Here is a 15,242-nt window from a genome sequence, read left to right as displayed (position 1 = left end):
GCGCCATGCACACCTGTGCCGTGGATTTGCAGCATTTTCTCTGTCAGCGAGTCATCGGGCTTGAGGTGAAGCTGTTTTGAAACGATGTCAGCAGCCATTCGATGGCACTTTTGCGCATTCACCTTCACTTACTACCTACTTGTAGCATCACGTTAGCGAGCTGCTCCGCACACATATAAACCTCCATTTCCCTCTCATTCGGCGTCTTCTCTCTTCTTCCACCACCGTACTCAGACCGTCTCTCACCGTCGGCGCTTGTCATAACTTCAGATCCTTGCATCTTCCAACATTCTCCTACAATCTCTATCATCGACAGCAACTATGTCTGACAACGACAAGTCTAGTGGCGCTGCTTCTCCTCAATTCAGCGAGCGTGAGCTTCAGCTGCTTTGTTGGGCCATGCAGTCCCTCAAGTCCGGTCCTCCTGACGTATGTTTTGCCAGCTTGTTCCACCCCCACAATAGGCTTCACTAACAACTGCAGATCGATTACGATAAGCTGGCAGCCTTTGCTAGTATGGGCAACCCTCGCTCCGCCAGCAACGCGTGGGCCAAGATCCGGGCCAAGTTGTCGGCAGGCACCGATGCTATTGCTCCTACTACCCCTAGGAAGGGCGGCGCCAAGAAGACGAAGGCCACCGCTGCGAACGAGGAGGGCGAGGAGGGCGAAGCTACCCCCAAGAAAACCCCTCGTAAGCGCGCTGCCAAGAAGCAGGACGTCGATGGCGATGCTTCTCCCAAGAAGAAGGGCCGTGGCAAGAAGGTATCCGATGACGAGAGTGAGTACACTTTTCTCCTACGCGGTTGTCCAATGCTCATCCAATAACAGCCAACGTCAAGTCTGAGCCTGAGGAGCCTCAGGACGTCAAGCTCGACGTCGCACCCATGGAGGATATTGAGGACGAAGTCTAGATTCCCCTGAGTCTCGAGGTAAGCAGCATTTTCGCCTTATTAGCCCCAGTTCTAATGTCACAGGCACATTTCGACGTTCTCGCTATCATCTCTCACGATCTGATGCTCTCATGGCGTTGAAATGGTAAGCCCTCTTTTCTCTTGTCTACCTTTCGCTCTTCGTTCTGCCTGGCGTTTTTGGAGGTCTGCACTGCTTGAGGGTGATCAGGGTGGTTGCATACTTTGGGAAGGCTTGGTGGTGACGAAACGGCTGGAGGCATTGGTATGCATATCAAAGAGAGTTCTTGGCGTTGACTATGCAGCGGCATTGCACGGGGATGCGGGTTTCACGATTGGGGCAGTCGACGCGACATGACTTCATCAACGCAAGTTGGCTACTCTCACGATTATCAGCCGCGAATCAACGGACTTCAATCTTCAACATCTATTGACCTTTTCACTGTGATTACATGTACGCTGATTACTGCAGATAATGGATGTCGCTATATGAGGGGCAATATATTCATGTACAAGGGTGCCCTGATCTGGATATTACCCCGGACTCTCAAACCTGCATCACCCGACTTGAACCCCTCACACCTCATATAGCTACATAACGTGGGTTTCGGGCTACTGAATTCTATCCAATGCTAACGCGAGTAGTCCGTTACGTGTTCCGAAATAACAGCCAATGTGTCTCTTTGCCAAGCAAGGGCAGAACAAGTTACCAAGCGGCTTCAAGTACGGGCTTTTGTACTTGCTGCAATCGATTCCATGTCGCTCCTTGATTCTGATCGAATACAATTGAATGCTGTAAACAGCTGAGATGGCGAGGCTCAGCCATGTACAGATGAAGTCACCGAACGGCGCAAAGCCTTCACGTTCGAAGGCATGGTCACGACCTGTAAGCTGTATCTATCATCGTAGACACTTGCTCTCTTACAACCCTTCAGTCCTCGTTCGGAATCCCAGCACTCTTCACCCTTTCCCTCTTCCCTCTCGCCCTCTCTCTATACTGGTCCGGTCAATTGCAACAATGGCTTCTACCGACTGTCCTGCCGTACTTACCTGCACATTTTCAGCCCTACCTCACAGAAGCTCCTATTCCTGGAGGTGCAGTGCATATGGAAGAGCAATTGAGCCCAGACGAACTTCTCAGAGCATGCGAGAAGCATCAATATACAAGCGAGATCATATCTCTCGACCCGCTAGTGTTATACATCAACAATTTCACGTCTTCTCAGGAAGCCGAGGAGCTCATCATTCTAGGGTACACACTTCCCTCCCTTCTAGAAAGACTGTTTGCAGTCTCTCGCTAACAGCGCACCGCAGCTCCAACGAGTTTGCAGAATCCTTCATATCCCGCTCGCGCGGCGCCAACACCCAAGTTACAGGCCGAACCTCGCAATCCGCCCCGTTGCCTATGGACAATCCACTTGTTGAGTGTATACTGGGCCGCGCGCGCACCTTCATGGGCAGCATGATGCTCCCGCACGAACCGTTTTCCGTCCCGCAACTGGTGCGCTACTTCCCTTCCCAAAAGTACGACCTACACACGGACTTTTGGCCCGAGCACCAGATCATGAACGATGGCTCGGATCGACTATTCAATCGCGTCGCTTCGTTCTTCGTATTTCTGCGTGATAACTGTACTGAAGGTTACACTTACTTCCCGCTCGTGGAACCGTCGCACTCTGACCCTCACGCTGCTCGTGACTTGGAGAAGCTGTACGGCGGGAAAGTGGCGAGGGGCGAGATGGGTGGAGTGGAAAAGGGGGTGAAGTTCAAGCCTATACAGGGTAACGCGGTGTTTTGGGTTAATCTTGATGAGCAGGGGAATGGGGATCGGCGATTAGTTCATGCCGGTTTGCCTGTTGGGCAAGGAGAGAAGATTGGGTTGAACTTGTGGCCGAGGAAGTTTTATGGGACTTCAGGTGAGCTGAAACAGGAGCGGCCGAAGAAGGAGAGGAAGGCGTGGAGTGGGAAGTGGAAAGAATAGATTATGTCAGAGAGTAGGTTTGGGGTGTCTAGGTTGTGACACTGGCTTGGATTATGTGGTCAGAACGGACGCCCTTTTATCTAGTATCTATGCAAACGAAACTCACGATCTGATTTATTCCTCAATAAATTTTGTAGCCCCTCATTTCATTTCGGTCTCAACCATCTTCTAACCTCCCTTTTCAAAAAACCGAAGTTCCTCTTTACACCCTGCACACCTTCTCGCTTACACGGATCAGGGTGCTTCAGCTAGATTCATTCTGTAAGCTGGAGCTTCTGACACGCCGTTCCCGAAAGATGCTGTACAACTTGAATAGATCCAGCGGGTTTGTCTTTCATTCCTTAGGCCGTTTTGGTGGGGCTAGGTAGGCTCGATGTAACGGTTCCTCAAGCAAAGCCTATTCAAAAGCCTGTGGCAGAGAAGGAGGGAGGAAAATGGCAGCTATGTTACGAGGTTGGAAGCCAAATGTGAAGATCACTACTCGCGTGTAACGTGAAACAGAAGAAAGTGCTGTGGAGTGCTGAGGCATAGACTGATGTGGAGGTAAGCCATATGGAAGCAAAAGAGAAACTTCGCAGCATGGTCTTTAAAAAGTGAGATCTACATAGGTATTTGATGGGGATTGCGCTAAAGGGAAAGAAGTGAGTCGAGCAAGCTCCCTGCCTAATCATCAAAAGCTGAACCACTAACCGTTCGTATCCTTACCCGTGTCATCTTTCTTTGACTCTCCAGGCAGGGTTTGCGAATCCTTATCGTCCACTTTTTCCTTGCCCTCATCTCTCTTTGGCTCTCCAGTCCCAGTCCGCGAATCCTCTTCTACCACCACTTTCCTGTCCTTCCTTTTCCTACATTCATCGCAATCCCCCGTTATCGTACCATTTGGCAACCGACGTAAATATCCTATTACTGGTTTGAAGCTGAGCGTGAAAATGAATGTGACTGGGTTATAGTGACAGAGACAATATGGATGGCGGCCACAGCGATAATCGAGGGCCTCCTTGAGGCATTTGCAAGCGGCCCAGTATACTTTGCCTTGAAAGCAGATGAGAGGGATGATCATGGCGGGTAAGCTTGAATAGGTATGCGAGTGGTATGCGATTCTCGAAGAGGTATTGTGGATCGAATTGGAGGACTGATATGATGAAGAAGAAGAAGATGAAGTGAGAAATATCAAGAAACGGCATTTATAGTTTGTATTAAGGTATTGACTGTGCAAAAGGCTTTGAGTCAAAGGGATAGATAGAGGTATGAGTAGAGCTTGCTGACGCAGTTTAGAGATTGTGTAATAGAAACAAGCCCTGGAAGGCGATGTATGAGTATGTTTCGCTGACTCCAGTCTGAGCAATCAGAGAAGATGCAAATGGGCGGCTTATCTACCACAAACCAGCTTGTCTAAAGAGTACCGTTGAAGGAGTGTTGATGTATGATCATATTTACGACTCTAGTGACATGATGATCGAGTGGACAGTGCTGTGATGGTTAGCTGAATCAAGAGAGTCGCTAAGTCTAGCTGTGTAGAAAAGTGAGCGGTAGGTCGGGCGCGGGCATGCAGAGATATGATAGTTTGTTCTGCGAGAGAGCCCTACTTTTACTCTGTAACTGTTAAGCTTTGAGAGTGACGTCGTGAAGTGAAAGGTTAGCGTGGCTGCGGAAGGCGCTCCGCTCCACAGTTGAGCTCGGACCTACCAACTCATTGTCGCGACTTCCGTACCACGCGTAGCGACTCTGCCAACCGACAAGCACAACCATCGACCACGATTCTCAACGACCGAAGCTTTGGGAGCAAGTTCGCTTGCGTCGCCCATGATGGCGCCCCTCGAGATGGCCTCCGCGCTGGATGACTCCTCGACGGGCGACTCGTTCACTCTGCTGAAGCAGCAGGTTGAGCTCGACATCAGCTTTTCTCCGCGCCGAGTCAAAGGAAGGACCACGCTCGATATCCAGCCCGATAAACCGCATTTGCGAGAAGTCGTACTGAACTGTCGGCAGCTCAAGCCAACGGGCATCAAGGTCGAAGGAGAGAAGGCGGCCTTTAGCTACTCGAACCTCCACCAACGCCTGACGCTATATCCCGGCACCGGCCTCGAGCAGTATCACTTTGCGAAGGAGCGGATAGCGCGACATGTGGTGGACAGGGAGGATGAGCTTGTCATTATCATCCCCACCAAAATCAAGATTCGGGAAGTGAAGCCATCAGAGGCTGGCATGGCCGACGATGCTCAGGGCACTTTTTATGCGCCGCTGAAGCTGGAGATTGAATACGAGCTGGATGACTTCCGGGACGCGCTACATTTCGCCGGGGTCGAAGACGGAGATCCACGCTTCCCCCACGCCTACACCCGCAACTCACCCTTTCCCGGCGCCTCGTCGTGCCTGTTTCCGTGCATAGATGATGGTGAAACCAGGTGCCTTTTCGAGGTCTCCATTCGCTACCCACGGACCCTTGGAGATGCGCTCTGCAAAGCTCCACCAACGGGCGCAAGTGGGCAACCGCTGACGAACGGGGTTGAGAAAGCTGACAGCGTAATGCTCGATGCGGATGATGACCACGTGGACCTGTCTGAAGAGGAGAAGGCCATGGAGATGTCAGTCATCTGCTCTGGTACACTGACGGACGATGTAAGTACATGCAGAATTGTATCCCGTTTGGCGCTAACTATGTATAGATTTCAGATCCAGCCGATGCTTCTCGAAAGACGGCAAGCTTCAGTTGCGACACCCTAGTCCTTCCCCAGCATATCGGTTTCGTCATTGGGCCCTTCGAACACGTCGATCTTTCCGAATACCGCGACCTTGCCGACGATGAGCGCCTGGGAGAAAACGCAATCAAGGTCCATGCTTTCTGTCTGCCAGGCAAGGAAGATGAGGTGCGAAACAGCGCCATGATGCTAGCTAGGGCTCTTGATAGCTTCACTGAGCGTTTTCAGAGCTATGCATTTGGGAATTCATACAAACTCGCATTCGTGGACGACCTAGAATGCGATACGACGCACACGGCCTCTTTCTCAATCTGTAGCTCTCGACTACTTTTCCCGGAAACTGTTTGGGAGCCGATGGAGCACACTACAAGAGTCTTGGTGCATGCTGTAGCCAGCCAATGGATAGGCGTAGATGTTGTCGCGCACAATCCGGAAGACTACTGGATAGTTGTTGGAGGCTCCTGGTTCATGGCAGAACTCTACCTCCGCGAGCTCTTCGGCCGGAACGACTGGCGCTTTCGGCAAAAGCTCATGGTTGACAAAGTCATCCAAATGGACCGGAAACGGCCGTCTCTGCTGCAACTCGGAGAATATCTGCAGTTGGACCCTAGCGAACAGGAATTCATGGAGCTCAAGTCGCTGATGGTTCTCTCAGTTCTTCATAACCGACTGGTCAAGCAGAGCGGGAAGAACGGCGTCGATAGGTGCCTCTACCGTATGCTGTTCAATGCTCGTCAAGGAAAGTACTCCAATGGCGCTATTGCCACAGATGACTTCCTGGACATATGTGAAAAAGTTGGCCACCAGAAACTCGAATCATTCTTCAATCAGTGGGTCGTAGGCTCTGGATGTCCCACGTTCGAATGTTTCCCTTCCTTCAACAAGAAGAAGCAGGTTGTACAACTCCAGATTCGACAGACTCAGGCCGACTCAACAGTTACCACAATCGAGCCGCCTCTTGCCGCGGAAGATTTTATGCGAGAAGCAAAAGAGAAGGCACACGACTATCGTCCACCGAAAGAGTCTTCAACCTTTGTGGGCCCAATGACCATTCGGATACACGAAGCAGATGGAACACCGTACGAGCACATTGTTGACATTAACTCGTCCAACGTCAAGGTTGAGATACCCTACAATACAAAGTACAAGCGGCTGAAGAGAAACCGTTTGAATAAGGAGCGCATGGCCGCAGCCGCCGGGCTTGACACCTCAGGCGAGACGCAAGAGGATGTCACCTTCTACATGTTGGGTGATCTCTTCACAACACCAGAAGAGCACAACGAGTGGCGGCTCGATGACTGGCCCGCTGAGGATGAAGCCAAACAAGAGCAAGAAGCATACGAGTGGATCAGAGTCGATGCAGATTTTGAGTGGTTATGCAAAGTCAACATCAACGACATGCCATCGTACATGTATGTCTCGCAGCTGCAACAAGATAAGGATGTAGTTGCACAGGCCGAGTCTATACAGTTTCTTGCCAACAAGGAGGGCCACAAGCTCATCTCCACTTTCCTTGTCAAGACTTTAATGGACGGTCGATACTTCCACGGCATACGAACCATGGCTGCCGAAGTTATGGCGCAAAGCGCGCTGAAGCGAACGGAATGGGTTGGCCTTTTCCATTTGAAGAAAGCTTTTCGCGAGCTGTTTTGCTTACCCGGATCACCGATGACACGCTCGAACGACTTTTCTGATCGAAGCTTGTATCTCATTCAGTGTGCCATCCCTAAAGCTATTGCCAAGATCAAAGGCGAGGACGGCAAAGCTCCTATGGAGGCCAAACGCTTCCTTCTCGATGTCGTGCGATACAATGACAACCGCGGAAATGATTACAGCGATGATCACTACATTTCGACGTTGATGCGGTGCCTGGCGGAGTGTCTTACCAGTGCTAAAAGTAGCACAAATTTCGATCTTAATCATCAAGAGTGGGCCGAGGAACAAGAGTTCACTGATAAGGCGATCGGAGAGCTCACACGCCACCAGCGCCTCGATGAGTGGATTCCTACATATCAAAACATCTACACTACCACCGCCCTCGATTGTGCGATGAAGCTGACTATCAATCGAGTGACACCTTTCAGACCTACGGAGTTTCTGCAATATGCCCAACTCGGTAACGCGGACAACGTGCGCCTAAACGCGTGGGAATGTCTTATTCGCTTGGGATTGTTCCGCAAAGACACTGTATTGAGGTTCTTCATTCACGAGATCCGGTCTGATCCCTCGCCTTACTTCAGAAAACAACTGCTCCGCATCTTTGGCATTGCCGTCGGACAGGTTGCTACTGGCGACGTTTACGCACCCGAGAAGCCAGCGGATACTTCTGCCGATTCTCTTGTTGTCGAGAACGAAGTCGACAGTTCCGATCGCGCATCGGCCCTTGCCCGCCAGAACTTGTCAGGTGCTCTTAGGGGCCTGAAGAGCGATTTGCAGAACAACCAGACACTCCGACTGGCACTGGAAGAAGCCTTGAACTCAACAACCTTGTCCACGAGCAACATGTCTGAGCTTCTAGACTTCTGTGACATGGTGTTTGATAACCAGAGGCGGAACATGCTTCCAGTCAAACTACGCCTCCCGCGCTACTGGAAAGTGGAGCATCTCGGAAAGGCAGAGATGCGCTTTTGGCAGACTGACAAAGTCCGGTATAGGCCGACGCGGCCACTGGTCGCAGAAGCTCTGGCTCAAAGACCTAGGGAAGCACCTGCTCAACAGCCACAGCCACTGCCCGTACCGTTGCCTAGGTTGTCTCTTAAGATTAGTGCAAACAAGTCAAAGCCTACTGCAGCATCTCCGCCTCCGCCGGTCGAACCAGCTCTGGTAAAGTCTAGGGCACAGTCTATAGTCTTTTCACCGACGATTCATCATTCTCCATCTCCTGCACCGCTGTCGACAAGGGCCTCACCTGCCCCTCCGCCTGTCGCTGCTATGACAGAATCTCGAGCGTCGACCCCAGATATTCCGCTTATGCCACCGAAGAAGGCAGCGACTCCAGCACCAGTCGTACAGACCCCCGTGCCACGCCCGACAGTCCCTCCTCCGGCACCTACGACTGCACCTACGACTGCACCGGCGCGACCAAAACCGGCACCAATCAACGTGCCAGCGTCTATTGCAACACCTCCGATGATCCCGTCTCCCATCCCTCTTCCTGCGCCAAAACTCAAGATCAGGACCAAGACGGCCAGTGGTTCGGCCGCCCCGTCCCCGCGGCCGAGCGCTGCCCCCTCGCCACGACCGAGTGTGCCTCCTCCTTCGCGACCTGCTGCTCCTCCGACTTCTACCTCGAAAGAAAAGAAGTCCAGGAAGAGCAAGGTTGTCAAGCTACGCCTTGCACCTGAACTGCTGGCTAAGTTTGCTAACGAGGGCAGTAGGAAGCGGAAGTTGCAGAACGGAGATGACAAGCGGCCGTTCAAGAGGCAGAGTACAGAGCCCAATGGGCTGCTGAATGGTTCAGGTGCGGCGGGTGGGAAGAGCGGAAAGAGTGGGTTGGTGAAGGTGGAGAAGTATGGTGGCGACAAGCCGCGACTGCTGGTGAAGATGCGTGTCGGGAGGGGAGCGTTGCCCAAGGAGTGAGCACATTATCCGACCACATGCACTTTTCCCTTCTATGGCGGCCTTTTTTTCTTTCTCCCAGCGCACTCACGGCGTTCGTTGAAGCGACGAAAAATGATGAAAATCCCAAAGAGTATGAGAGTTTGGAACATGGCGGAGTACGCATGGATATTACGGAGTATAATAGTTCTTCTTTTTTGTTTCCCACTCGAAAGACGGTATAAAGTGGGCAAAACCTCTCTGTTCGTTTATAGCATTTTCCAGCGACGGCGTTTTCCATGGCGTGGGAAACTTGGGTGGATATTATACCCCTTTTCTCTTTAAGCTTTTATTAGGCTTTTAGAAGAAATCCGAAAACTCAGTAGTCTGTATTAAATGAGAAGCATTAGTTATCATCGCACAATGTAGTGGGCTGGCTGTCTCGATTGTATTTATAAATGTACCAATGTTTATTATTATAATGCTGTTGATGCTACTGTGTAGGATCCTTTATGCAAGAGCATGTCGTTGCTCTTCTTAGTGACTATACTTGTATTTAACTAATCCGAAAGCTTTTATTTTATAACTTTTCATCTGAAAGGGTAGGTCGTGAACTTCATACGTGGCCAAGGGAAAGAAAAGCACCCATTACTCCAGGGGGGTAAACGCTAAAAAGTGCAGGGAAGACAAGTCCCACTGTACTGAAATGGGACCGGAAAGAGATTCTGTTTTTCATCATTATGAGAGAGCTACCAAGCGCCGAAACCCCTCATGAACCAAAGAGAAAAACCACCAAAGTGACAAAATTTGGACTCGGAACTAGCATCGAAATGGGAAATGGCTAGGTGCACAATGTGGACGACGGCTGTCAAGTTCCTTTTAATTTATTGAGTAGCGCTTTGTAGGGACTAATCTTGCTGTACTGTTTGGACGGGGTATCATTGGGCGGGAAACTAGTGGAAGAGGATATGGTGTTTGCTGGAGTTGGTGTTGCCGACTCAGGTTCCGCTATGTTGGTCGTTGGCTCAGTGGTGCTTGTAAATGGCGCGGGCGGGCCGTTGCCAAATATTGAAGAGACCAAGCGTTGAACGATGGGCTGTTCAGAGCTGCTCGCGGCTGGGGCAATAGTGATGTTATCCAGTTCCTCCTCATGATGCTGAGGCGGGATTGGAGCTGTGGACGCCGGTCGTTCTGGCAAGTGGTCGTCAGCCTTCTCGACCGTCTCCTTGCAAAGGAGGCATTGCACGTCGACGTCCCACTGCCGATTCTCCTGGCCTTTGCGCTTGTGTGTGACGGTAAGTGTGGTTTTGCCAGAGTCTGACGTGACGAGTTTGGCGGTAAAGGGTAGTGGAGTGGAAGATGGGTCCTTTGTGCGGCCTTTGCCTTTTGGTTGTGAAAGCATGTACTGATTGTGCGCGTCTTGCACAGACTGTTCTTCAAGACAGCGTGCGTGAAGCCACTCGTTACAGGAAGGACAGTGGACGAGTGGCTCGTCAGGGTTGCATGGCGCCTTGTCAACGCAATATGTTCTAAGCGTCTGGGAGTCTATTAGTTACAAACTGCAGGTGTTGGAAGACGCGAGACTTGCCGTCAATCGCCTGCCCCGTGGCTTGTTGATGTCAAGGCTCTGGCGCCAAAACAATTGATCTTTGTCAGGCCACTCGTTTTCTACATCTTCGTCCCAATAAGCCACCTGGGCAATGCCGTCGACAGACAAGGCGTCGATGATGTCCATGTGGTTACTGACTATAAGCTCATTGGCGCCATGATGCGATTGCCGACCTCCTGGCAAGTCTTGTGGGCGGTAAGCCCAGTACACCCTCAGGAATACATGCGCGGCGTCTCCACCGCGCACCTCAAGAATGTAGGCAAACCACTGGGGAATCGAGGTGGGTGCATCGTGATCTACTTCTTCTTCTCTTTCCTCGCTATTCTTGACGTAGATAACCTGTCCGGTTTGAAACTCAACTCCATCGACTACAGCTTTGAGATTAGCAAACCGTACTGTTTGACATGCAGTGCAAAGCTACACACTGGTAAATTTGCGGTAGCGCCTCGTGCTCTCCCACAATGCTGCAGGGACTACCTGGCAATATACCTCACTCAGCTTCGTTTTTGGGTAGGGGTTCGGCTGGACCATGTCTGCCTTTGTTGGCGCGTCTGCGTTTCCATCGCTCGGTCTACTACGCGGGGTCGTCGTCGTCTTTTGCTTTTTGTGTGACGACTTTGTGGGTTTCTGCCGGGTGCTGAGAGACACTGTCTTGACGGTGAAGCCATCAAAGCTGCCGTCGGCGTCGACTGCGGCCCAATCGACCTGGCGCTTCCGGGATGCGGACGTGTTTGCGATAGAGCTGTTCCCTTGGGATGGCACGTCGCTGCTCGCAGGCTGCGGCCCAGGGCGTTCGCGGGCCATGGTGTGGCAGGGCACTTCTATCAACAAGCTACGAATCGTGGCGACGGCTTGTTTGCCGAGTGTAGTGAGCAGGTTCTTTTCACGGCATTTACGCGTAGGAGAAGAAGGGAAAGGTTGCAATCGTCCCCATGAGCAACAACCAGCGCGTTCTCTGGGTTGTAGAGTGCAATCAACGCGCGCGCGCGTTGAGGAGCTATGGGCGCGGGGTCAACACAGCTCGGCTGCTGGCGCCATGATCACGTGTGCTACTGTTGTCCTGGTATGGTACCACCACCCGGTCAGAAAAACTCGGACAGTTGGCTTAAGCTTGCATTACCCCGCTATATTATTTTTAGTAAAACTATTACTAAAAATAATATTATAAATTATTATAATATATATAAAACTTGATTTTTGAGCTAGTTTTAAAGATAAGGCTATTATATTATATATATATTTTAATATATATTAATTTTTTAGTATTGTAGTTTATTAGAAGCTAGTTTTAACGCGCTAGTTAAAGTACTTAAATATTTAGCTATAGTAAAATTATATTTTATTAATTTATTTTTAAATTTATTTTTGCTGTATTTTTTTTTATTTAAATTATAAAATTTTTTTAAGCTTGCTAATAGTATTAATTGCATAAAGCTATTGCTGTATATACTTTTTTATAATATTTTAAATACTTTTAATTAAGTTAAAATCTGGCAAATTTGCTAAATAGTTAAACTATAATATTTTATTTTTTTTATAAAAAATTGCAGGCATAAAATTATTATTTCTAGTACTATAAAAAAAATTATTATTTTTAACTATATACTAAATATAGTAGCAGTTGCAGCGTATATAATTGCAGAAGTTATTATTATAAGCTTAAAATTAATATAAAGCGTCGCAATATATAAGTAAAATTTTTTTTATATAATATAATATTTTTATAAAATTGCTAAGCTTTATAATTACTAGTATTTTTAATTTTTCTGCTTTTTAACGCCGTACGCAGTTATAGTATTTTTTTTTTATTTTATAAATTAAGCGCTAGTATAGCTTAAAAAAAAAATAAATAGGCTTAATATTATTATATTTATTATTATAAAAAATAAGTTTTATAGCTTTAGTATAGTAGTTAAAGGAAGGCTAAAACCGCTTAGGCAGCTATTTAATAATAAAACGACAGTATATTATAGACTAGCTTTAGGATTATTCTATTCTAAGTATAAATAATAGTATTATATACTTTAAAAAGGTACAGAGATTTCTAGCTACTTATATAAGGGTTTATTACTAAAGTTTGCTAAAGTTTTTAGTTTATAAATACTAAAGCTTAAGCTAAAGCTTAAACTATAATATACTCTTTTACTTTTAAAAAAAGTTTTTTCTTTTTTTTAAGCTTTAGGCTAGTTATAATATTATTAAGTTTTTATAGTACTTTTAGTATAGTTTTTTTTTAAAAAAGTTTTAAATAGTTTTAAAAATTATTAGCTTTTACGCACTTATAATAGTAGCTTATACTAAATTTAAATAAATTTTTTAAGTAAAAACTTATAATTTTTTTTTTTTAATTATTTTTTTTTAGAGCTACTTTTATATACTTTTTTTTTACTTTTTTTTATGCTTTTATTTTATAAGCTTTTTTTTTTATATTAGCCTTATAATACTACTTATTTTTTTACTATAGTAACTTGCAATTTTATTTCTAGCTCTTAATTTTTTACTTTAAGCAGTAGTAGTAGCTTACCTAGTAGTAATTATAGTAGTTTTAGCAGCTATTGCTAAAATGTATACTATTTTTTTATATAGCGCTATAGTAAAGCTAATTTTTTTTTAATTAAGTATTTTAGCTAAACTAGTACGCAAATCTAAATAGTATATTACTAAAAATAATTTTAATAATAAAAAATTTAAGGCAATGCTTACTTAAGGCTAGATATACACTAAGTATATTAGTATTATAAAAAAATTTAATTACGCTAAATACTAAAATAAGCTTAGTTAGTTATGCTTTGTTTACTACTAAAGTAAAAAAATATATAAATATAAAAATATTTTTTTTGCTATATATTTTAACTTTTACTAAATTTTTTAAGCTTAGTAAAACTACTGCAACAAGTCTAATTTTAATAATAATTTATATATTATTATTTAAGGCACTTATAGTACTAATTTAGCGTATTATATAGCTAGTACGTACTACTAGTTTAATTTATAATTTTATATACTGCACTATTACTATAAGAATATCTACAATACTACTATTTATAATATTATTACTTTATTTTTATTTTAAACTGCTTATAGCTTTAAATAAGCTATAAGTAACTTCCCTTGCACTACTATAAAAAAAGTTTTAGCTATTATTTTTTATATTTTATTTTATAGCTATACTAGTTAAGGACTAAATGTATATATAAATAGTATAATAAATACTATAAATTAAGCTATTAACTTAATTTATACTTATATTAGAAGCTAAAATATTTATTTTAATACTTTTTAGGCTTTTATAAACATGTTACTTACTAGTATTAATATAAGTATTTTTTTTTTTTTTTAAAATTTTTTTTTACTATATTTAAGCTAGTTTATCTGCTTTTATGCGTTTTTTTTAATAAATTAGGTTTTATAAATTAGCTTTAAAATAGTTTTTTTAGCATAATAATATAAAAGCACTCTAATATGTTTTTTTTATTAGTTTTATTAATAATAGTAATAAGCTAATTTTTTTTTAAGTTTACTAAAAGCTTCTTAAGCTTTTCTGTAACTATTATAACTAATTATTTATTATTTATAATTAGCATTTTTTCTTTATTTTTTTTTAGTACTAGTATAAGTATTTTTTTTTTAAAAAGTCTTTTCCTTTTTTAGTATAAAATAAATTAATAAGTTTACTTTAAGTTTAACTTTTACTTTAAATTTAACTTTTATTTTAAATTTAGCTTTTATTTTAAGTTTAGCTTTTACTTTAAGCTTAGCTTTTGCCTTAGTTTTTTTTAGTTAATTTCTACTAGCAACGCTATTTTTAAGCTAGTTTAAATTTTTTTTTTTTTATTTACTTTTTTAGCTCTAAATATTTTAGCAATCTATTATTTAGCTTTTTCTGCTTTAATTTTTTTTATTTTAGTAATACTGCGTCTGCCTAGCAAACTTAAGCTTTAAATAGTATTTTTTTAAACTACTTTATTTTAGGCTTAAATATTTTTTTTTTTTTTTTTTAGTAAAACTGTGCTATGCTTATTTAGCATCTTATAAAAACTTGCTTTTACTATAATTATAATAGTAAAAAGTATTAATAGTTTAGCTATTTCTATAATAAAAAAAAGTAAAGTTTTTTTTTAAATTTTATATTTTTTCTACTTTTTTTTTATTTAGAGCTTTTTATTGTTTTAATTTAGGCTAGTTTAAAGTAGCTACAGTATAGCTTTTAACTTTTATATTTTTTTTATTTTTTTTTTTTAGAATTTTATTTTAACTTAGGCTAGCCTATTAGCTGTAATAAAGCTTTTTACTTTTATATTTTTTTTTTTATTTAGGCCTAGGGCGGCCTTTACTCTTTTTTAGCTAGAAAAATATATAGTACTCTACCTTTTTTAGCGTGCCTTTTATTTCTATTAGTAATATATTTCTTTTTTTTTTTTTTTATAATAGTAGTTTAATACTACTATATTTTTTACGTTTTTTAAAGGTTGCTAAGTTAAATTTAGCTAGCTTTACTATTTAATTAA

General features: G+C 44.1%; 5 protein-coding genes across 5 annotated transcripts; 3 read left to right on the top strand and 2 right to left on the bottom strand.

Moving 5' to 3' along the window:
* Positions 1-321: 321 nt before the first annotated feature.
* K460DRAFT_381206 (uncharacterized protein) lies at positions 322-911 on the top strand (the record flags this gene model as incomplete). Its single annotated transcript, XM_040935328.1, has 3 exons — positions 322-429; positions 484-778; positions 829-911. 3 exons carry the CDS (start codon positions 322-324, stop codon positions 909-911), a joined length of 486 nt encoding a protein of 161 aa, XP_040782962.1.
* Positions 912-2,014: 1,103 nt separating this feature from the next.
* Positions 2,015-2,995, top strand: K460DRAFT_389938 (uncharacterized protein; the record flags this gene model as incomplete). Its single annotated transcript, XM_040935758.1, has 2 exons — positions 2,015-2,160; positions 2,223-2,995. The coding sequence occupies 2 exons, from the start codon at positions 2,015-2,017 to the stop codon at positions 2,887-2,889; spliced, it is 813 nt and encodes a 270-aa protein (XP_040782961.1). The 3' UTR covers positions 2,890-2,995.
* Positions 2,996-3,484: 489 nt separating this feature from the next.
* K460DRAFT_207585 (uncharacterized protein) lies at positions 3,485-4,139 on the bottom strand. Its single transcript, XM_040927239.1, has one exon. It carries the CDS (start codon positions 3,947-3,949, stop codon positions 3,575-3,577), a length of 375 nt encoding a protein of 124 aa, XP_040782960.1. The 5' UTR covers positions 3,950-4,139; the 3' UTR covers positions 3,485-3,574.
* Positions 4,140-4,614: 475 nt separating this feature from the next.
* Positions 4,615-9,568, top strand: K460DRAFT_421354 (uncharacterized protein). Its single transcript, XM_040938135.1, has 2 exons — positions 4,615-5,508; positions 5,556-9,568. Exons 1-2 carry the CDS (start codon positions 4,693-4,695, stop codon positions 9,165-9,167), a joined length of 4,428 nt encoding a protein of 1,475 aa, XP_040782959.1. The 5' UTR covers positions 4,615-4,692; the 3' UTR covers positions 9,168-9,568.
* Positions 9,569-9,580: 12 nt separating this feature from the next.
* On the bottom strand, positions 9,581-11,700 carry K460DRAFT_207565 (uncharacterized protein). Its single transcript, XM_040927238.1, has 3 exons — positions 11,160-11,700; positions 10,714-11,102; positions 9,581-10,662 (listed from the first exon to the last, which is right to left on the bottom strand). Exons 1-3 carry the CDS (start codon positions 11,536-11,538, stop codon positions 9,994-9,996), a joined length of 1,437 nt encoding a protein of 478 aa, XP_040782958.1. The 5' UTR covers positions 11,539-11,700; the 3' UTR covers positions 9,581-9,993.
* Positions 11,701-15,242: the final 3,542 nt, after the last annotated feature.

This window comes from Cucurbitaria berberidis, assembly GCF_010015615.1.
Source record: "Cucurbitaria berberidis CBS 394.84 unplaced genomic scaffold K460scaffold_7, whole genome shotgun sequence".
Taxonomy (NCBI): Eukaryota; Fungi; Ascomycota; class Dothideomycetes; order Pleosporales; family Cucurbitariaceae; genus Cucurbitaria; species Cucurbitaria berberidis.
Note: the sequence above shows the minus strand (reverse complement) of the source record. Positions and strands in the feature narration are given on the sequence as shown.